General features: G+C 44.0%; 1 protein-coding gene across 8 annotated transcripts in view; it reads right to left on the reverse strand.

Moving 5' to 3' along the window:
• Positions 1-22260, reverse strand: part of LOC310829164 (integrin alpha-X-like) — a 32807-nt gene that overhangs the window by 6755 nt on the left and 3792 nt on the right. For 3 of the 8 annotated variants that reach the window (XM_083707313.1, XM_083707312.1, XM_083707314.1), the window contains exons 3-21: positions 21011-21114; positions 20194-20258; positions 19892-20006; positions 18816-18946; positions 15686-15819; positions 13831-13981; positions 12924-13074; positions 10534-10607; positions 9526-9658; positions 8691-8839; positions 8266-8400; positions 7960-8166; positions 6229-6359; positions 5478-5635; positions 4487-4635; positions 3304-3435; positions 2397-2470; positions 1066-1207; positions 824-937 (exon numbers count right to left, since the gene is read on the reverse strand). In XM_083707313.1, coding sequence (XP_083563439.1) covers positions 824-937; positions 1066-1207; positions 2397-2470; positions 3304-3435; positions 4487-4635; positions 5478-5635; positions 6229-6359; positions 7960-8166; positions 8266-8400; positions 8691-8839; positions 9526-9658; positions 10534-10607; positions 12924-13074; positions 13831-13981; positions 15686-15819; positions 18816-18946; positions 19892-20006; positions 20194-20258; positions 21011-21114 — 2449 coding nt within the window. Of the gene's footprint in view, positions 1-823; positions 938-1065; positions 1208-2396; positions 2471-3303; positions 3436-4486; positions 4636-5477; positions 5636-6228; positions 6360-7959; positions 8167-8265; positions 8401-8690; positions 8840-9525; positions 9659-10533; positions 10608-12923; positions 13075-13830; positions 13982-14423; positions 15642-15685; positions 15820-18815; positions 18947-19891; positions 20007-20193; positions 20259-20565; positions 20845-21006; positions 21115-22260 lie in introns of those variants that run through there. The other 5 variants (XM_083707316.1, XM_083707315.1, XM_083707317.1 and 2 more) reach the window with 4 other exon arrangements.

A 22260-nucleotide genomic window follows, 5' to 3' on the forward strand; every position in this document is an offset into this window, starting at 1 on the left:
GTCAAATCCCCACTCAGCCATGAAGCCCACTGGCCAATCACTGCTCTTCCAGCCTAAACTACTTCACAGGATTGTTGTGAGGATAAAATCAAGAAGGGGAGAAGTGTGCATGGCACCATGACCTCTTTGGAGATAAAAGGTGGAATATACTGATAACCACCACCACCACAAAAACAATAATAAAAATATATGCTGAAGATTGCACCTATAACTCAGCGTACCACTCGTGCTGTTCTATGGCCTTCATTTGCCTCTACTTTTTTGCAAAGCAGCAGTAAGTTTTATTTATTGGATCTGATTTGCAGGTTGGGGGGTTTGTCGGAGGGGTAGCACTATTGTGTTAAAAATACTTCTTTTTCCCTTTTTTTTTTGGGGGGGGGACAATTATTAAAATCATCTTCAATGACATTTCAATCTCTCTTTTAAGAGAATCAGGCCGTTCTTTCCACACTGAACACAAAAACAACTCCCTGCACATAGACTAGTGCATCAGGTAAGGGTAAAGGACCTCTGGGTGGTTAAGCCCAGTCAGAGTTGACTATGAGGTATGGCGCTCAACTCTGCTTTCAGGCTGAGGGAGTCAGCATTTGTCTGCTGACAACAAGGGTTAGGCAACAACCCTTTCCCTTAACATGCTAACCTTCCACAGGCAGTTGAGCCTAGACTTAGAGGGAGCATTTAATCATGCAATGTTCTCTGAAATGCTACAATTCCAGAAGGACACCTGTTTTGTTTTTGTTTGTTTCTCTCAATGTGACAGTTAGCCCTAAGGTAGCACTTATGAACACATCTTGTGGCAATGAATTCAAAGAATATAACATACCTTTGCTTTACTGTAGAAAATTGGGTGATTGACATTGCAGGTGGTGTTCCTGCTGACATCTTCTTCAGACGCAGTAACTGAATGGCACTTAACACTCACGACCCTCCTGCTGAGCTGAGAGAGGGTGGGGCATTCATCGTTTATGAATGGATCCAGACAATAATTCCCAAGCAGCCCCCATCCCTCCACCTGCTCACTGTCCCTGCTCTTCCCCATGCCTGCATCCCTACTGCTCCACTCACCTGTGGTAAAGTGACCTTGCGGTAGGATAACCCTGCAGGGTAGAAAAAGCCCAGTGTGCTGCTGTAAGAGTCCTCTCCATGATTCTGGATGGAAGCTGTTACATTGAACTCACCAGTCAGACCTACAACTACAATGTCCAAGCTGTGTGTAGAAAAGAGGGATGTGTGCAGGATTAGAGGTCTCAGATACATAGAGATTTTCAAATATCCAAGAGATTTAGACTCCTCCTAATGACCCTGAAAGGGACGCAGGTGGCGCTGTGGGTTAAAGCCTCAGCGCCTAGGACTTGCCGATCGAAAGGTCGGCGGTTCGAATCCCTGCGGCGGGGTGCGCTCCCGCTGCTCGGTCCCAGCGCCTGCCAACCTAGCAGTTCGAAAGCACCTCCGGGTGCAAGTAGATAAATAGGGACCGCTTACCAGCGGGAAGGTAAACGGCGTTTCCGTGTGCGGCTCTGGCTCGCCAGAGCAGCGATGTCACGCTGGCCACGTGACCCGGAAGTGTCTCCGGACAGCGCTGGCCCCTGGCCTCTTAAGTGAGATGGGCGCACAACCCCAGAGTCTGTCAAGACTGGCCCGTTTGTAGGGAGGTTATACAATAATGAGCACTGATTCTGAATTCATCCCTGACTTGTTTGTGGGGTGTCTATCTGTCTTCCCACTAATAATTTGTTTTACCCACACTTTAATAGTGCATTTCCCCATCTCTTTCCTAACTGCATAGGGTTTTTTTGGGGGGGGGGGGAGAGATGTTAAGTAGATTTGTTGCACCAGAGCATTTTAATCGACATTAATTGCACCAATCTCAATTTCTATCCGGCATGTGCTTGAACTCCTCCCACAAAATACTGACAGTCTGGAGGCAATTCTCCTATGTAGTCCACTCAATTTGAACAACAAAAATAAAACCAATACAGTAAGAGGGCATGCATTAATGTTTGCACACACCAAATATTGAGCAAACATACTAAATGCTTCATCTCACCCCACTTCATGGGCACTGATTTATTTTCTTAGAATTTCTGAGCAATACTGGGTACAAGGCCGCCAGTTATCAATGTGAAAGTGGGTGTGAAAGTTGTGTTAAAATCAACCTGGTAATGGTAAGGCAGAATATAAATCTAGTGACTGACTGGAGAAATAACTCACTCATAGGTGAGAAATGGCATATCTGTGTATCCTGGAACTATTGGGGGGAGGGAATATCCCTATAACAGTAACAAAACAATGAGACAGAGAAATTTATTTTTTGGAGTCCTGATGCCCAGAAAACTAGATATATTGAAGATAATGGAGAGGCAAAACAGAAATAGAGAGAGCAAATATTTTCCTACCCTGAGAAATTAAACGAAGCTTCTAAACGGTCTTCACATTTCCCATCCGTGCCACAATTTTTCTCAAAGTGGAGCTGTGAAAGCATGCAGGTCACAACATTTTACTTTTGTAGGCACAGAAATTTTTAGTGGAGAGAAGAATTAAGCACCAAATACCAATGATGGAACCCAGTTCCTTGGTGGATGACCTCTACTCAGGTCCAGCCAAGCCTTTCCCTCTCCTGTGTTTCACCCCCACAATCACCACCTCTTTTACATTGTTCATTTACACATGACAAACCATATGCCCCCCCACTGTGCTTACACAATAGCTCAAGGCCACAAGGTTGTCTAGATGAGGGTGTCAGTGGCACCTAGGAGCAGTAAGCAGAGGGAAGGCGCCACGAGGACCATAATATAGTGGGCTCACTCAACAAGGAGCAAGGATATGCAAATTGGCCTTTCAGTTTCTCATTTTTCCAGTCAAAAGTTCAATTCTTCATATTTCCCCTTCAGTTTGCCTGTTTGTTTTTTTAAGTCCCTGTGAAAACTCATCAGCACTTAGTGTGAATTTATCCTAATACACAAATTAATGCAAACAATTTCCCCTAATATAACACAGGTTTGTATGTTATTTTCACAAATGTATGAATTTTTATGCTTCCTTTACCCAAGTATTTGCATTTTTCGGGGGGGGGGGGGACAACAAAACATGGCTGGAGAACTACATGGAAAATCTGGAGAAGTGTGGAATTTTGAAGGATGACTATGTTTCCATTCAGGAATTGTTTCAGAAAGTGTGAATCAGGCAGATTTGCCTTTCAATGCAAACAGAACTGAATTTCTTCCCCATCCTTAACTAGGAATCCTGCTATAATGTTGCTGGCTCTCATTTTGTAATAAAAAGACTTGGGGCTGAATTACTCACCAGTGCTGTGTGGTTCTTTTCTGAGTCTTTGCTCAGGATGGGCTGTAGTGTGGGGGCTTTAGCGATGGGCTTCCCTACAAGGCTGAAATTGAGCCGCAAGGTGACAGGCGTCAGAGTATCCTCAATGCAGATCTAAAAGATTGGAGCACAGAAAGAGACTTCCTTAGAATGCATACTAAATGTATACACTCTGCACAAAAATAGAGTTTCTGCATGCTAAAAGTGAGTTTCTCTTTTCACTGCATGATAATATCAGGGAAGGTCTACTTTACATATTGCTTCTGAGCCAAAAAGATGTATCTGAGATAGTCAAAGGGATGCTACAAATATTTCAATTTCCCCACCAGCCCTTTTGCCCTCTGAAAAAGGAACAGAACTGAAAATAACTTGGTGGCTTCGGATTTCTCAAATCTTTACTTTTCTGTATGGCTTTCCTGCAAGCCAGCAGAACAATGCACCAGCAATGCATTTATAAAGTGTGTGCCTCCCTAGCAGAAAATAAACATGCAATTCCAGTACTGCACTGATATGTGCTTATATAGTAATGGATACAAGCCATCAGAGTCTGCCAAGAAATAAGGAATGACTGTATAGGATGCTCTTGGCCACATTTACAATGCTATGCTCTGTGCACCATCTAGTGGTGAAACAAATCAGAAGAACTGTTGTATCAGGCTCATCTAGTCCAACTTCTCACAGGGGCCAATCAAATGACTATGGGAAGCTCACAAGCAGGACCCATGTACAACAATGCTCTCCCTTCTCACAATCCCCATATAGATTGGAGATGAAAGACAGAGCCTCTCAAATTTAAGACACTTTCTCCAGACAACCTGTTTATTGAGCATTCATCCTCATTGGTTTGCACAAAGTCTGTGGTAAGATTAAATGACGTTGGCTGTTTATGGATAATCCATTCCAACTTGTTTGCAGGGAGATTGTATGAAGTCACATCAAACAACACTTTCCATCACATTTTCCCATTACTACCCCTTTTTAAACAAGCGGGTCTGTTGTGCAAGGGTGCCAAATCCACTTTAACTGTGCAACTTGAATTTGCCAGGGTGCACCTGAATTCCACCTGCAAAATAGCAAAATAGTGGATGGTCTGGAACCGCCCCCCCCCCAATATTGCACCTCAGATATTTAAGGGAATTAATGCTGCGCATAAGGCCAAACTTACAGGCAACTCAATTGGGTGATTCTGGCATTTATTCTCAAGGCCTATCTGAATGTTTGTAGTCAGGACTGATTTAGAGCTGAAGGTGGCTCGAATCTTTGTTCTCTTGTGGTCTAGGGCCAAAGTGTAGTACAGGTCACTAGAGATTTCACCTGAGAAAGAGAAATAAGAGGGTAGGGATTGTGGTTGGCATGAGAAAAGAAACTAGGAAGAAGTTGGGAGGGCAGGAACAGTGAAGCTCAGATCTGAGGGCAGAATGTGGCCCTCCAAGCCTCTCTATCTGGCCCTTGGAATATCACAAGCTACAACCTCTCACTAGCAGTGGCGGAGGAAGCCGCTTGGGCACCTGGGGCGGCGTGCAGCTCCCCCCCTTTTTTTGGGACAGAGGTTCTGTATATTTAAAAAGCAGGTGGAAGTCAGCAGTAAAATTTTCCCCAGCACTAAAATTCCATGCTGGGAAAAGCTTCACTTACTGATTTCTGTCTTAAAGGCACAGATTCTGCCCATTAGGAGGAGAGGGCAAGAATTACCATCCTGCCACTGGCAACCCTATATCTTCATACAGATAAGGACATCCAGGTAAGGATGGACTCAGCACCGACTGACTTGACTGTGAAGGCCAAGAAGCAGCTAACTTGAAAGTGGGGCTGGTGAGGAATACCTAGAGTTGGTGTCAGACTCTTTCTTGAATCTTTCCAGCAAGGGAAGATGAGACCTAGAATTCTACGCTTTGCCGAGACAGAAAAAAGGCACATCTGAGATGGGCATCTCTTAACCTTTTCAATGTGTAGAGAGGCATGTGGTACAGTCCTTTGGATGAATGTGGTGGGATGCTTGAATTCATCTCATGACAAAAACTCCCATCACACATAAGTACACGAGGGAGAGGACTTTACCAAAGATGGTTCAGGTTATGCAGAGAGAGCTATACCACTTCCCAACCCCATTCCATGTCCAGCACAGGCTTATGCCAGAGCAAGCATTGTGGCCTCACCTAGTTTATCCTGAATAGCTTTGGCAACGGTAAAGCACACTTTTGCCATGCTGGCTTCAGCCTTGAGAGATTCCTGTTCCTGACACTGGAAGTTTGAGGTGGGGATTAAAGGAGGGAAGAACTCAATGGAGACCGACACATGTAGAACAGGACGTGTCCTGTCAGTAGAGATAGGGGAAAAAATCAGTTTGGTTAGGGTTTTAATACCAACTTACTTAATTCATGCCTTCCAAAACAGTACAGGAAGAAAAACATAGCTATCATTCAAAATGCAGCACTTTTCTGAATGTTGTGGTGCAGTTCTCCAACCAGACAATGTTGGGGAAAACTGTAATATTAGAGGAAAGTGTTAGACATGCCCATTAACCTCAATGGGTCTACTCTGAGTAGGACTAGCACTGGCAACAACCCTTTGAATTTTGCAGGTATTGAATTTGGTACCCACTGCAATCACAACATTAATCTAGCTGTATATAATATTTTTATAATTATTATTCCTACAGCCATTTGCACAGTTTTTGCACTGCCATTTGATAGCTTTTGTATGTATTGAAAACTGTAAGCTGTGCTGAGCCACTTTATTAAGATAAGGACTAAATTTAAACAAGGAAATAAAGGAGAATATGTACTTCTACGTATAACATTTAACTCTTTACTGGGGCATCCATGGAAATGATTTTTCTCCTGTTCAGAGGAAACAGAATAAGAACAGGGAGGGGAGAGAAAAGCTTTCCCCACTCCTCATTCTCACCTCAATAACAGGACCCTTCCTTTTTGTCCAACAGCAATATCCTTCAGGCCATCCCCTGTAAGGTCTGTTCCTCCACTGACAGCTTGAGCGAAGTACAAAAACCCTCCAGAAAACTGCAGCCCTTCAATGCGCTGCAAACAAAGAATGAAGGATGCAAAATGGAAGGAGGGTGGCCTCAAGGCCAGACAGAGACTCTGTGACCCTCACAAAACAAGGTTAACAACAAATGAGGCATCAAAAGATCTGTACATATTCCCAACTAAAAGACAGCCCATCAAAATATTATACTATGCTTTTCTTTTTAAAGAAAATCAAAACCTAGCAGCGTTCTAGTATGGAATGGTGTAAAAACAGACACAAACATTTCAAGTGAGTACAAATCGTCTTGAGAATTTCTCTTTTAGGTTGCTTTCACATTAGAGCCCTTGAGTGATACTGAGGCATTGTTTCTCCACACTTAGCTGAAAGTGTGGAATTCAAGAGGTGCTCCACACAGTACTATATTATTCAGCAATGCCTTTTCCCCTGCTCAATAATCTTCTACAGTGTTTACTCTGGAGTAGTTCTCATACTCTTAAATTCAAAGTCACATTAATCAAAACATTTTTTCTAGTTCAGTCCAGTTAATTTATTTCTAATGAGAGAAGGTGGAGGGCTAGTAATGAATAGCCTTTGAATAGCCCCTATGTCTTTTTCCATTCCTGAAAGGGATGTAGAATTACTAGTTTCTTTCATGTTATTTTTCAATAAAATTATTTATTGAAAATATTTGCATATTACCCTCCATACCCAGGATGCTTCACAGTAAGAATTTATAATAAAATGCAATTACATAATTAGAAAGACATAAAAACTCAATTATAAAAAAGCAGTTAAATAAATAAATTAATGCAATGAGAAAGAAAGAAAGAAAGAAAGAAAGAAAGAAAGAAAGAAAGAAAGAAAGAAAGAAAGAAAGATAGATAATAGGCTTGCTCCAGATGCAGTCATTCTAAAAGTAGACCTACTGAAATTAATTAAACTTCACTGGGTCAGTTCTAAGTATGAATAAGCCTAGATCTAACCCATAGATAAATCAAAGCCTATCTCCCATGGGAACAGAAACTGACCTAGGACCAACCCAAGTTGCTTTCAGATTACATGTTTATTGAGAAGTTATCCTAATTTGTTTGAGAGTAGGTTACATGACATCACAAGAAGTGGGCTTGCTTTGTAATAATGTAAAATCCACTTTAATTACACAACCTGAATTTGTCAATATGTGATTGAACCTGACCTGCAAAACAGTTACCATCTGGAAGCACCCTAAGAGAAGCCATTCAAGTGGCAAATTTAAGAGGTTATCCTTTAACTGCAATCAGCATGAAGAAATAAAATAAACAGACCCTCCAAGAAGAAAAAATTAAATTAAAGTCAGAGGAACCATGAAAAGCCTCCATAGCACTTTTCCAACACTGGAAAGATTTGTGCTGCAAAATTATTTTATTCCCCCCCAAACCAATCCACCCAGTGCTAAACAATGGATTGCATCAAATAAACAACACTGACTGAATCTCTATAAAAATGATTTCAGAGAAATTTCAGAGAAAAGGACCAGTATAGCAACTCTAGATGTACCTCTAAGTGCACAAAGAATAGGAAAAATGAGGCAGTCGCATTGAGCAAGGGCCTCATGGGAGGCAGCATAAGCAAGGTAGGTCCTTTGTAGGCTGGAACTGGTATTGAACTCACCTGGAGGTACTTGGGGTTGATAGATGTTCGTTTCCCCCCAAATATATATAAGGCTCCTACATTCTCGTTCTCCATGGGTGCCCCAATCGCCACATCCATCCATCCATCCCCGGTGATGTCACCTGTTTCTGCCATGCTGGCACCAAAGCGACTGAAAACGTGCCCTGCTTCTCCTTTCAAAGTCGTGGTGCAGTGAAGTGTTCCTTGCTATACAGAGTAGTCAAATAAAACACTTGAAACATTTCCAAGCAAGCCACCCCACCTCAAGGTCTCAATCTAATGTACTCTCCCCATCTTCTCCCTTACCTTAAAATGACAGACATAAACCCTTCCACCTGTAATAGCATCATAGTACATGGGGGCTCCAACCAGCACCAAGTCCGTATCAGTGTTTTGATCAAGGTCCACAGAGCACAGCGCCGCTCCAAAATAGGAACCAACCTGTGGCATCAGACAAATGTCCCCTTGAGTTTCGCTTCTACTTTCCATTCCCAGACCTGTCTGCCACTTATGACTACACAGCCAGCACATGGCCCTCAGCTGAGTAATCCAGCCCTTAACAGCAACAAAAAAAAGGTCCCCACTTCTGGCTTTTATCTTGGAGCCATTTTCATCATGTCTCATTGTTGTCCCCATAGCTTCCTCACCTCCGTTCCAGGTTCAGAAGCTTTCTGCACAGTCTCTCCATTCCACCACCAGTCTCCTTTGCCCTAGCCCAGCTCAGTTCATACCTGTTCTCCAACAGCCTCAGCTGTTAGTTGCCACTTCCCACTCCTGGCCGCTTTCTCAAAGAGAACCACTTTGCCCACGTAGTCATAGCGGGGGGCTCCCACTACAAGGCCACTTCTCCCATTAAGCAGGACAGCTTGGGAAGAATAGCCTAGAGCAGGGGTGTGCAAAAGGTTGATTGGGGTCTCCTGGAACATCTCTGGCTGCTTTGCAAGGGTCTCTCCCTCTCAACTACCCAGTAGCAGATCACAACAACTTTTCCCCACCTAGATAGCAAGTGGCCCAAGGTCACTTCATGGCTGACTGGGATTTCAGCCGCAATTTTCACAGCCCTAGCATGATGCTTTAACCACTATACCACACTGTCTCTCAGTATAGCATACAGCTAGCGCAGTTGCTTACATAGAATTCTTATAATGAATTATTTGATGCAGGAATCTGAAGAGCGGAGACAGGGGGAAAATGTGTGGTGCTAAGAGTATCTAGATGATAATTTCTATCTGTGCTCCTGAATGGAGAAAGGGTAGGATCTGCCAGGATGTAGCTGCCTCTGGGGTGGAAATGTACTACAGTAAAACATGGTAAACTTGGGGTGGGGGGAAGGCAGCAGAAGCTGGTCCATTAGGGTGAATGGGGCACTGCCCCACCAACCTCAGTCTTATCTCAGCCAGCCCCCAATCTGCCTGCTTTCTTATTTCCAACCAGTCAGGGGGTGGCTCTGCCTGTCACTGGGTCTGGCCCCACCTACTGCTGCTCTCCCTGCCTTCTTCCCCAACAGTCCCCCCCCCCCATGGGCACCAACCACCACTAGCTGGAGAGTTTTGTTTTAATACTTACCAAGATAAGCATTCTTCATCTCCTCAGTGGTGCTGGAGGCATTAAGAAAGCTTGAGTCTCTGTTACTGTTCTGATACAGAAATAGGCCTCCAGACCAGTCAAATGCTCCTACTGCTCCCAAGACAGGACCATCCTAAATCACGGCAGGCAACACAGCAGGAAGAGTTGTCCACAAATCAATGTCAACAGGTGGGAAAAAGTAAAAAGGAGGATTAGGGGGAAATGAAAAACTGAAATATTTTTTTAAAAAAAAATCCCTACAACTGCAATTGAGCATTACAGTAAGTAGCACTACCACTGCTGAGCCAGCCATCTTTTCTCCCTTTGGCTCACAGGATCATCCATCCAGAACCAGCATGGTTGTGTGATCCTAAAGCAGTACTGCAAATTTCAATCCTTTTTAAGCTTGTTGCTAACTGGGATTGAATTCAGCATCCTGTGAATATTCACTTTCAATTTTATAAGCAAGTTTCTGACTCTCAAGGTTGCAAGTAAGAGTATAGAAATATCTCTTGCGGCTATGTCCTCCCTTCGTTATTCTTTAAGACAAGAACATCAGGCTCTAAGATGAGCGCTTCTGGAACATCCCCATGGCCCATCTAATCCAGCATTCTGTTCTCACAGTAGCCAGCCAGATGCCTATGGAAAGCATGTAAGCAAGACCTGAGCACCAGAGCACTCTCTGAATACCATCTCCAACTTTGTATTTCCTTTCACTGAGGAAAATAGGTCCATGCTGATGGAACAACTGAATACAGTAATAGAAATGGGATCATGCAGTTAATCTATGAATATATTCTTCATTAACAAAAATCATTCTGCTTGCAGGCATTTAGGACTCTCCTGGATTCTTCCTGCAGGAAACTTTCTTCCTCCTGAGGTTGCTGAAGTACAACTGCCACCATCCCTGGCCATTGCCCATGCTGACTGGGGCAGATGGAATCTGTAGTTCAGCAAGATCTGGAAGAACAAAGATTCCACACACCCTACTCTAGGGGCCAGACTCACCCGAGTCAGTAAAGCACTGAATCCTTCCTGGGACATTTCCATCTGGAAGGAACTGCTGCTCTGGAATTGGGTACCTGCAAGGAGGGGTGGGGACAGAACACAGACAAACAGGAAGAGCACATAGGAGAGGTTATAAGAAAATCCTGTATTTGAATTGCCAAATTCCACCCAGGTGGAATCTACATAGATATTTAAAAAACCTGTGAAAATGCTTAATTTTTTTAATAAAAAAAATACCGTACATTGAATTTGGCATAGCTCACTGTTGCTTGCCTTCTATCACTGTGCCATTGAGAGCGTGCTCACTTATGGCTTATGTGTGTGGTACGGAAGCTGTACTACCCAGGACAGGATGGGGTTGTGCAGAGTTGTTAAGGCAGCAGAGAGCATTGTTGGCTGCCCACTCTCCACCTTAGAGCAGATTTATGCCACAAGGTGCCATAGGAAGGCACTGGACATAGTAAAAGATCCATCGCATCCTGGTCACTGTCTCTTCGAGCTCCTGCCGTCAGGACGGAGATACAGGATGATGAAGACAAGAACGAGCCGTCTCAAGAACAGCTTCTTCTCCAGAGCGATCTCGGCCCTGAATGGGAAACCTGGACTTTGAAAGTCATCTAATCTTCCTTGCTGTATTATACTGTATTGTTTTAATTAGTGTTTTTATAGTTGTTCTGATTTTGAGTGGAGTGCCCTACCTGGATGGATGGAGCAGCCAAGTAATTTTGTTGTCCCCGAGAGGGGGCAATGACAATAAAGATATTATTATTATTATTATCATCATCATCATCATCATCATCATCTAGTGTCACATTTGTATATTGCACTTTCCAACACATTTAAAACGTTTTATTTGTAGCTGTATAGTTCAGTCCACAATCTCCAAACTGTGAGAGGTTTCAGGGGTGCCAATGCACAACTCAGGTTTGGTTTCCCTAGAATAAAGCTCACTGGAATCATAGAAGTGTAGAGTTGGTAGGGATCATGAGAGTCATCTAGTCCAACTCCCTGCAATGCAGGGATCTTTTGTAAATCTGTGCCTGTCAATAGTAATGACCCTCTATTGTTGGCTCAGGTTGCATATATGTGTAAATAAACCACATATCATAAAGAAACCACAGTCTTCACTGTGGAAGTGGTGATGTCTTGGTGACGTGGTTTTATTTATACTGCAAGCTAAGCATAAGGTAAACGAGCTAATGGCATTAACACTCCAGTGGATCTTGCTCCCCTATTAGATTTTTGGGGCAAAGCCATGGCTTTGGATTCAACACAAAGAGAATTCATGCCTCTGTACCTCTTTCTCAGCCACTCGAATATGAGATTGCCCCCCAGGTTTATTGTTCCCCTACACCTAATGACAGCACCACCTCCAACCAGGGTGAGGGGAACTGCCCTCTTTAGCCCACTTTCTGAAAACATCTCCAACTAGTAGTTTCTGTATCAACCAGTCTCTTGGATTCCTTGGTTAAGCCAAGTGATACTTAAGAAACTTGGCTAGAATCATTAAGTTAACAAAGAGACTGGTTGGACCTTGTTGGAAGTCACTTTTCCTACATTTAAAATATATACAAACACCAGTCTTGGAGGGATGACTTTTAGACTAATCGCCCAATCCTATAACAATATATAGCATCCCACATAGTTAGAGGCCGAAGCTGTTCCCTGTTTTAGCAGCAGACACACCAGATGGTGCTATAGCAAGCATGAGGAACATGCGGACCTCCATATATGCTGTTGTATTCCAGGTCCTGCTTGTGGGCTTCCTCTAGGCCAGCCTTTCTGAGTCCCCAGATGTTGTTGATCTACAACTCCCATCACCCCTAGCTAGCAAGGCCAGAGCTCAGGGATGATGGGAGTTGTAGTCCAACAACATATGGGGACCCACAGGCTGAGAACCACTGCTCTAGGCAAATGGTTAGGCACTATGAGAACAGAATATGGGAATATGGGAATATGATCCAGCAGGGCTCCTCTTATGTTCTTAACTCCCATCAGCCCAGCCAGCAAGGCAAAGCGTCCAACAGCATCTGGAGAACCACAGGTTTCCCATCTGAAGCTTAGAGGACTTTCCTTTTGTACCACATATTGAGAGGTAGTATTCCAGGTGCAGGCTTTTAAGTCTAGGAGATCTATGTTCAAGTTATACCTCTACAGCAAATAGCTCATTTATCTCAATCACAGGTCTTCATCTGTAAAATGGGAATAATACTGACTCACCGTATAGAGTGATTGTGAGGCCAAATAAAGTAAAGACCACAAACCCCTTTGCAAATTAGAAATGTTATATGATCATGGAATAAACCATTCTCAGTGATACACAGTCCCAGACAAGGACTGGCGAAAGGGACTTCAATGCCTCCTCTCAGTGCTAAGGTTCCTGTTATTACCTTCTATGGCAAAGATCTTATCCTGTAGCTGATCCTGGATGCCTTTCAGGGCATCAAAATTGTGCACTGCAAATACATGCTCGTTGTCAGGTTCAGAAGCGATGGCATTCAGCTCTTCCCTGGCACGTTGAGTTGAGAAAGCATTGCCAACCTTCATCAGACAGAAGAGAGAAAAGATGTGAGCATTTGGTCCCTATGCAGGTGAGCAATCCACTTGGCAGGGGGGCAGGTAACTGAACTAGCACCCTCCATCTCTATGAATTTTATGTTCTAAGGGTGTATCTGTACTTCAGACTTAGGGTAGATCTACAACATACATTTAAAGTACATTCAAACACCATGGCTTCCACCAATGAATTCTGGTAAATGTAGTTTGTTATCGGTGCTGGAAGCTGTAGCTCTGTGAGAAGATAACCATAGTTCCCAGGATTCTTTGGCAGAGGTCATGAGCATTAAATAGACGTTGAATGTGCTGTAAACATATGGTGTGGATCTGCCCTTAGACCAATTTCACGAGGAAGTCCTAGAAGTCTGAACAAGTGGGTGGTGCCAAGTAGGGAGGAGCAGGGGGCCAGAGCTCCCCCAAAATTTTCAGTGAAAGTCTGGACATTGGCTTAATTTCCAAAGAAAGGTATCAGTCAGTCATTAATATGATTTGAGCTTCTTAGCTGCAATTTCACTACTCCTACTTCAACAGGGGGGTAGGTGGGGTTGGTAAGCAATGCGAGCAGGGGCACAGTCACAACTATAAAGCATAATGAGCTAAATGCTCAGGAAATGTGAAATTAGCACTGCCAACAAGAAAGACTATAAACATCCAAATAAAAGCAATTAAATAACTGATTTTGTGGAAATTCACATACAGTACTGTTTAGTAAACCTAGAAGACTCATTGCAGAATCCTCACCCCAATAGCATAACGGATAATTCCTGCTCGTTCAGCCTCTGGCACCACATCCCAATACTGCAGTTGATCATTCTTTTGACCATCTGTTATCACAACAAGAATCTTGGTAGATCCATTTCTGGAGCCTTTCCTTGGGATAAAAATCTCCCTCCTTGGAAAGAGAAGAGAACTGGATAAGGACTTCATTGTTTGCATTTCCCTAAAACAGCCTAGAGGAGAAAACAAGAGGGGATAGAGTAAAGATGTAATGCTGGAGTGGAGAACCTGTTTCCCTCCAGATGTTGCTAGCCTATAGCTCTCCTCATTCATCACCATTGGTCATGTTGGCTGGGGTCAATGTCCAGCAACATATGGAGAACCAAAGAGTGCCCATCTCTGAGGGCAACCTCTTTAAAAACAGGCTTTATGCATTGAACTTAAAGGGGGGTCTTACTGTATCAAAAATTGCTTCCTAATACAAATGTGAAAGCCTAATTGATGATGTTCAAATGTTTCCTCAGTTTTCTCTCCCATGTGCACACTGATCAGGCATTAACTTACAATGCTTCCCCAGAAGACATATAGTGTGGAATTGCCATTCTTCATCCACTCACTTTTTGTGGTGCAGCCACACATTGCCTAATCCAGTCATTGCCATCTAGTATTTTCCCCACAATTCTTCCAGTTTTCCGTAGACAACAGAAAGTCTGACTTTTCCTAAAAGTAGCTTTCCCAGAAGGGAAAAATAGCAGAATTTCCACAAGTGTAAATGCCTTTAGTGCTATTCTTACTCCTCTCTAAAAAGGCAGAGTTTAGACATGGGCAGCGACATAGTGTGAAGAAGATCCTATGAGAGCTCAGCACACATTTATTACATTAGAAGTGTGAAATCTTTTGCAGACTGAGGGCCAAATTGTTTTCTGAGAAACCTTCCAACATCCACATGCTAGTGGTGGATAGAGCCAGGAACAAAAGTGGGGGTGATAATGTAAGCATTACAGTACAGTACACTACAGTAGGCTACTTTCTATGCACATCCACACACCCCTCTCTGTCCTCTACCCAGGCAAGCAAAAAGCACTTTTGCCTCTGGCCCTGTCCATCACTAGTGTGTGGTCCCTGAAAGATTGCCCAGAAGGGATTGTGGCTGCTAGAGGGACCACAAAAGAGCCCCTCCCAATATTGGTTGGGGGCCTGAGCCACCATCCCAGGGATAATCAGGTAAAAGCTGATTGATAATGGGAGATGTACAGCCGGTTTACTAGGGCTTAGCAGCCAACTGCACAATCTTAAGAACATAAGAACAGCCTGCTGGATCAGGCCAGTGGCCCATCTAGTCCAGCATCCTGTTCTCACAGTGGTCACCCAGATGCCTATGGGAAGCCTGCAAGCAGGGCCTGAATGCAACAGTACACTCTCCACTTGTGATTCCCAGCAACTGGCCTTCAGAAGCATACTGTCTCTCACCATGGAAGCCAGGCATAGTCATTGTTGCTTGCATCGACTGAGCATGAATTTGTTTCTGTGGATCTAAGCTAACTGAACTGAACTGAGAGCTAAAGTTTGGACAGAGATAGAGAGGGAGTGGGAGATAGTGATGAAGCTGAGAGTGAAGAGGATGAGCCCTAAACAGCAAGCTTCTAGTTCTTCTCCCTGTAGTATTAATGAGCTGTTGGGACACCTTTTGAATTTATTTATTTTTGTTTGATATTGGACCACAATGATGTTGGAACATCTTAAAAACTCTTCACAGGTCTCTAACCTAGCAATTCATTCTGATAACAGAACTGAACCATTACTAATGCCTAGTTTGTGCCTAAAAGGGGAAGAGATGGAGCAAGCTGTTTCTGCAGAGAAATAAGGTTCTTGAACATACACAACTTTTCTGATGGCAGTGGCTGTATAGGTCATGCCGCGATTTTGTGTGATACCCAAGACATTATTAGAAGGATCTGGAGCATTGAAATCAAAGTGTTCTGTGAAGCCAGTGGAATACTGTGCCAGGGCAAACTAACAAGAGAAAGACAAAAAAGGGAGTTAATGAATAGGGCTACCTGGTCTCCAGAGGTCCAAGAAGCAATCCTATACCCTCTTACCTGGGAAGAAGCCCCACTGAACTCAACAAGACAATTACTTCTGATTAGAACATAGTAGATTGCACTGTAAGAGACCCTTAGTGAGTGAAACCTGGGAGCTGGCTGAAGTAGCAGGCCAAGCTCCTCGGAGTGCGATAGGTTAAGGTCTCGTCCACACTTCCATTTGTGCCACAGGTTCAAGGCATTTGTGCCACAGGTTCTAGGTCTGTGATTTGTAGGCACGGGTATGAGTGGTTTCCTTTTTTTTTTCCACCAGTTTCCCACCAGAAAACCCGCTGTTTGCCACTGAATCTAAGGAAGTGTTTGGCTTTTAAACATTTGCTCTGATTCAGCAGTAAAACATGGGTTTCCCCAGGGAAGGTGCAGAGACACACAAAAAAGTGCTTGGACACAGACCTGGAAAGCCTGGACCTGTGCCTAGAAAGCATAGAGCAAAGGTAAGTGTGGATGAGCTCTGAGGCTGCCTCTTCAGGGGAGGTGTGGGAAACCTTTGACACTTCAGATGTTGCTAAACTACAACTCCAAACAGCACCAGCAAGCATAGCCAATTCCTAGGGATGGTGGGAGTTATAGTTCAGCAACATCTGGAGGACTAAAGGTCCCCACACCTCCAGGTCTTCAGGCAGCGCTCTGTCACATGATCTCATAACCAGTCCTTTTAACTGGAGAATAGAAGCTAGAAATTTCTGCATGCAAAGCCTGCTGCCCCACCACTGACAGAGGGCCTTGCATGCGTCACAAGCAACACTTGTAGGATTGTCAAACTTTACAATTAACATGTGGTATTAGTGCAGTTTCCTGCACAGGGTTCACAGCTGAGCGGGAAACCAGTTACTTTCATCAACAGCAAAAACACCCCTTTCCCTCTTGCATTCACAAGTGACAGAGGGCTGGTTAACAGAGTGTCCTGCTCACTGACATTGTAGCCTACCCAAAAAGTGATTCTCTGTGGTGGCATTGCACGAGGGGTGGAGGAAGGAGGGTGAGATATGTGCAGGCTGCCCTGGGAGCCACCATTGAGGGGGGTGACAAAATGCTGGGTGGCACTCACTGTGGGGCCTGCAGTGCGCCCGAGCCATGTGTCTCTCCTGGGAGAGACGTGGTGGCTTGGGCGCATGCAGGCTCTGCACTGTCCAAACAGTCCGCCCACTGCCTCCCCTCCCCAGCTGTGGGCAGCTGAGTAGGAGGAGGCAGGCAGACTCTGGAGGCCCCACGGTGCACCCCGCCCCTATGGGTGGCTCACCCTGCCCCTGGGCGCGCTACCCCAGGCGCCCGAACGACGCCCGAACGGCTTCCTCCGCCATTGCATTGCACAGAGAAACAGGTAATGTTGAGCTGGTTCTATACTTGGAAGTGGAATGAGGTGGCAAAATGGATTGTACCACTTTCAGGCTACAAATTTGGGGATTCCACTTTTGATTGTGAACACAAACACAGAGCACCCAGCAAACAAAATATGAGCACAGCTGGAAGAAAGATTCTAGCCTAGCCCTTTGAATGCTATGCTGGCTTTCTGTTTGCAGGGAGGGGGTTTAATTTTAAAGTAGGTGTTGTTGGACTCACATGGCCATCAGTCCTAGCTAGCATGGGATGATGAAAGTTGCAGTCATAGATTTCCTCACTATGGCTTTAAAGGGTCCTTGCAGTTTTGTCCAATAACATACAGAGGGAGCTAGGCTTAGGAAAAATCCCACCTGTGGCTTCTGCTGTATCACAGAGGATGTTCTTCATGTATGCAAGTTTTTCATAATATCTGTACAACATGAAATCCATATCCCCACAAACAAACTTGCAACAAACTTGTTGCTATCAATCCATCTGCAATATATTAACAATCTGTTTGCAATATTATGTCCCTATCTGGAAGAACCCTAACTTGAATGTACATGAACTTTGCCAAGGAAACTCTGGGATGTTTTGCCGCTGCAGACACATTTCAATGTCACATCAGGAAGCCAGTAATTCTGTATGCTTGTCCCATTCAATCTATCAAGATGGAAGAAACCCAAACATGAGAATTGTGGGGGTAAAGATGTGGCAGTGACAGATCATCTGGCATGCAGCTCTAGCATGTATCAGCTTTCAATTCACTGATAACATATGACAGCCACATGAACATTAAAAAGAGAATGTAATGCAACGCCATGCATGCTACTTAGAGTAGATTTTAATGAGTCTACTCTGAGCATGACTAACTGGATATCACCCAGAGTTCAAAGCACATTCTGAATTCTCTAAACCACTTTTTAAGTTATGTGTCTGCACACAGCAGGCACGTCCCAAACCTAGTTTGTTTTCTGTATAAAATTGGAGACACAGTTTCACTATAACACCCCAAAAGGATTACATTTAGAGTAAGGAAACAAACTGTCTGCTCTCAAAAGAGCCCACTGCCAATATGTTTCTACATGTCACTATTCTGGCTACAACTCCTCAACCCACCTAAAAACCACCAACTCAAACTAGCAACTTATGCAGATATGCAAGAGACAGCCTTCTGCAAGGAGAGAGATTTGCGGTGTCTCTGCACTGGGACTGACTGGTCGATGTAACTACAGCCAGCCAATGGTCTAACGGAAAAACCTTTGGAAGGAGGCAAGACTGAAATGAAGATTTATTCAAAGATGCAGCAGGCAGCCTTATCTGTGGGTGAGTGCTTTGCACTCACAAAAAAACTCTCATGCTTAAAATAATGCATTTAGTACACTTGCAAAAGCCCTCCTACTAGTTGGTGGAGCCAGGAATGTAGGTTTTATATGAGGAACTGAAGTGTTGCCAATACCCACAGCTAACAGAAGGTGCCTACCTGGGGCCAGTGCTGGTCTTCCTCCCCCCAGGAAAGGACTGACCTCCCAAAACACAATAAGATTGCATGATGGTGCCCTCCAGAACCCCCCTCGTGTCCATTACCCGCGTGTTCCTGCCAGACAACCTCTTGATGACCTCAGAGACAAACCACTTCATTCTTTCGAAGTCCTGGTTACTGACGCTGCCTGAGCCATCAATCAAGAACACAATATCTGTTGGGTGGGTAGTGCATTCTGGGGGACACATAAAGGAACATTTCAATCTACCTTATATCCAGTGGTGTGGTGGTAAATTCTGAAAGGTCATCATGACAGCCCCCCACAGCCACACCGCCAAAGAGAGTTTATGAAATCCCCAAAGGAGAGTCCAAAAATGCAGGCGCTGAGTTGATCCATTCTTATACACACACATGCGTACACCGAAGTTCAACAATACATAGCTTAATACCCAATTCATTAGGATCAGCACAACTTCAATCCTATGCACAGTTTCCTAGGAGTGATCACTATTAAGCAAACCAACTTAATTTTCACTTCCTGAAACAATTGCAAACCAAAACATGCCATCCTTCTAAACTTGCACTTCTCCAAATTTTGCGGTGCAGTTCTCCAACCAAGCAATGTGTACATAAATGTGTATATTAGGGGAAAGTGTGCATAAAAATACATATATGAATGAAAATAACATGTAAAATGCATTAAATAGGTAAAATTGTTTGCAAAAATGTGTACAGTGGTACCTCGGGTTACATACGCTTCAGGTTACATACGCTTCAGGTTACACACTCCACTAACTTAGAAATAGTGCTTCAGGTTAACAACTTTGCTTCAGGATAAGAACAGAAATCGGGCTCCGGCAGCGCGGCGGCAGCAAGAGGCCCTATTAGCTAAAGTGGTCTTCAAGTTAAGAACGGTTTCAGATTAAGTACGGGCCTCCAGAATGAATTAAGTACTTAACCCGAGGTACCACTGTATATTAGGAGAAATCCATGCTAAAATGCTGAAATTTTTTCATAAGGACTTTGAAACACTCAAACACACACACACACACACAGAGAGAGAGAGAGAGAGAGAGAGAGAGAGAGAGAGCGCACTATGGAAATAAGGAGAACTCAACTTGAAATTTGCAAATTGAGAGACCAAGAGCAATTGACAGATTCACTCATCCCAAAGTCTCACCTGGTAAGATCTCTGGAAATTGCTGGAATTTTTGGAGCTTTTGATCCAGAAGGAAACAGTAGCCGTTCAGATACATGTTTGTTCCACAGGCCCTGTGTACCGTGGGGCCGCACACCTTTCAAGTGAACAAAGAGGGAGTTTTCATGATATGTTCAAATTTGCTGAGTATGCTATTTGACTAGGAGAGGATTTTAATCTGGGCCCATTCAAACTCAATTCTTTCCGTCCAACAATGCCAATTTCCCACCAGAGTGCCAGAGAGAGAGAGAGAGAGAGAGAGAGAGAGAGAGAGAAGAATTTACCAAGATTTGAGAATCCCTGGCAACCAAGGACAGACCAAGGGACATATTGACAGCATCTATAGGCCCTGAAAGAAATAATAGTAATCATGCTGAGATTATTAATCGTTAAGAAGGGAGAAGAACAACTATATCAACTCAGTGGCAGAGCATTTGCTTTGCACTCAGAAGGTATCAGATTCAATCCCCAGCATCTCCAGGTAGGGCTAGGAAAGAACCTTCTCTGAAACCCTGTACAGCAGCTACCAGGCAGTACTGAGGTAGATTGATAGGCCCTTGCCTTAAGGGGCTTACAGTCTAAAAGCAGGTGCAGGGAAACAACAGAGGGCATGGGGAAGTGGAAACAGAGATAAACAGGGGGAGACAACCTGGTACCTTCCGGATGCTGTTGGGCAGCAAGTCCTGTCATCCCTGGCCACTGACCATTCTGATTGGGACTGATGGGCATTGGAGTCCAACAACATCTGGTGGTCATCAGGTTGGCAAAGGCAGCTTTATAGCAATCTCAGATCTGTAGGGAAGCCTCGCTCTGACCTCAGGCTACTATAGCCTTACAATTTAGAAACTATTCTCACTTCCTCCTCTTTGTCGCTTCCCACTCACTTCTCTTGAACTGAAACTCAGACATCCTACCTCACTCAGACAATCCAGTCCCAAATTCTGTAAAAAAAACCACCTTACTCACTCCTGCAACAGCGACCACAAGCCCAGGCTACCCTGACCCCATACCTCCCTCTCCCCTCTCTCTGAGAGAACCTGGACCACCATTTGGCTTTTCCCAGATAGGACCAGCTTCACTTGAAACTTAGAAGTTACCTACGTTGGATGCTAATCTCCGTACAGCCACTTGAACTGTAGGTGCACCGGTAAAGTTTACCAATTTCGTTCACTCGTCCATGCTGAAGTGGGGCACCGACAAGCACCCTGAGGTGAGGGAGGCAATAGGCAGGTGATTAGTATCTATACAGTGACACTTTATGATGTAACCTGAGCCAGGTGTGGGGAACCTTTGGCCCTTTAGATGTTTCTGCAACTCCCATCACCACTGAGCATTGGTCATGTTTGCTGGAGGCTGTTGAGAGTTATAGTTCAGCAGCATCTGGAAGGCCATGGGCTCCCCAGTCCTGCCCTAAGCAAAGAAAGAAAAGACAGTGCTCTGCCAAAAGGAGCTCACGAGACAACAAAGAGAGAAGGGAAAGAAGGGAGTGGCCAACCAAGAAAACAAAGAATGAACTTGAGCCAAACCAGTTACTTCAGTTTTGCTTCAGCTGAGAAACAGCACTAAGGCATCAGGCCAAAAGCTGCTCAGACAAGGTGGGCTTGGGAGGGAGAGGGAAGTATGGGCGGGGGGGGGGGGTCCATGCATACAGGTAGGGGTGGGAGAGAAGAAATTACATTCAATTTGCATTTTAATAAGAAATGACCTAATTCACATTTCTTGAACCAATACATGGACTGAAATACAGCTATCCTTCACAATTCACATGTCTCAAAATTTCACAATGCAGTCCTCCATTAAAGTAATGGGTAGAATTCAAAGTAGCACTAATTTCCTTAGTGCTCCATCAATGTGAGCATTATTGCTTGCCTGATGAAACAATCTCCCCTCTCCTCACTCCACACACTGTTCTGGGGGTTTTCCAACCCCATCTCTGAGCCAATGTGTGTGGGGCGGGTGTATGGAGGAAGAGAGGGGAAAGAACCATCACACTATCAGGAACTGTTGCACTGACTCCCATTTAGTTGAATCTATCTCAACATGCACAATAATGCATATAAAAGGGGGAAGTGTGCATAAAAAGCCACACAGTCATGAAAATGCAGTTCAAATGCACTACATGTTTCCTAGTATTAGTCAAAGCTGCATGGGAAAATGTGATTATTAGAACTTTGCACCAAAGTGTTGAAGATGGATAGATAGATGATAGATAGATATAGATAGATGATAGATAGATAGATAGATAGATAGATAGATAGATAGATAGATAGATGATAGATAGCTAGAGAGATATGTAGACTGCTACATAATTTAAGATTGGAGAAATGAGAAACAGAAATTGAAATGAACAG

The sequence above is a fragment of the Podarcis gaigeae genome (genome assembly GCF_964106915.1).
Source record: "Podarcis gaigeae genome assembly, chromosome: 13".
Taxonomy (NCBI): domain Eukaryota; kingdom Metazoa; phylum Chordata; class Lepidosauria; order Squamata; family Lacertidae; genus Podarcis; species Podarcis gaigeae.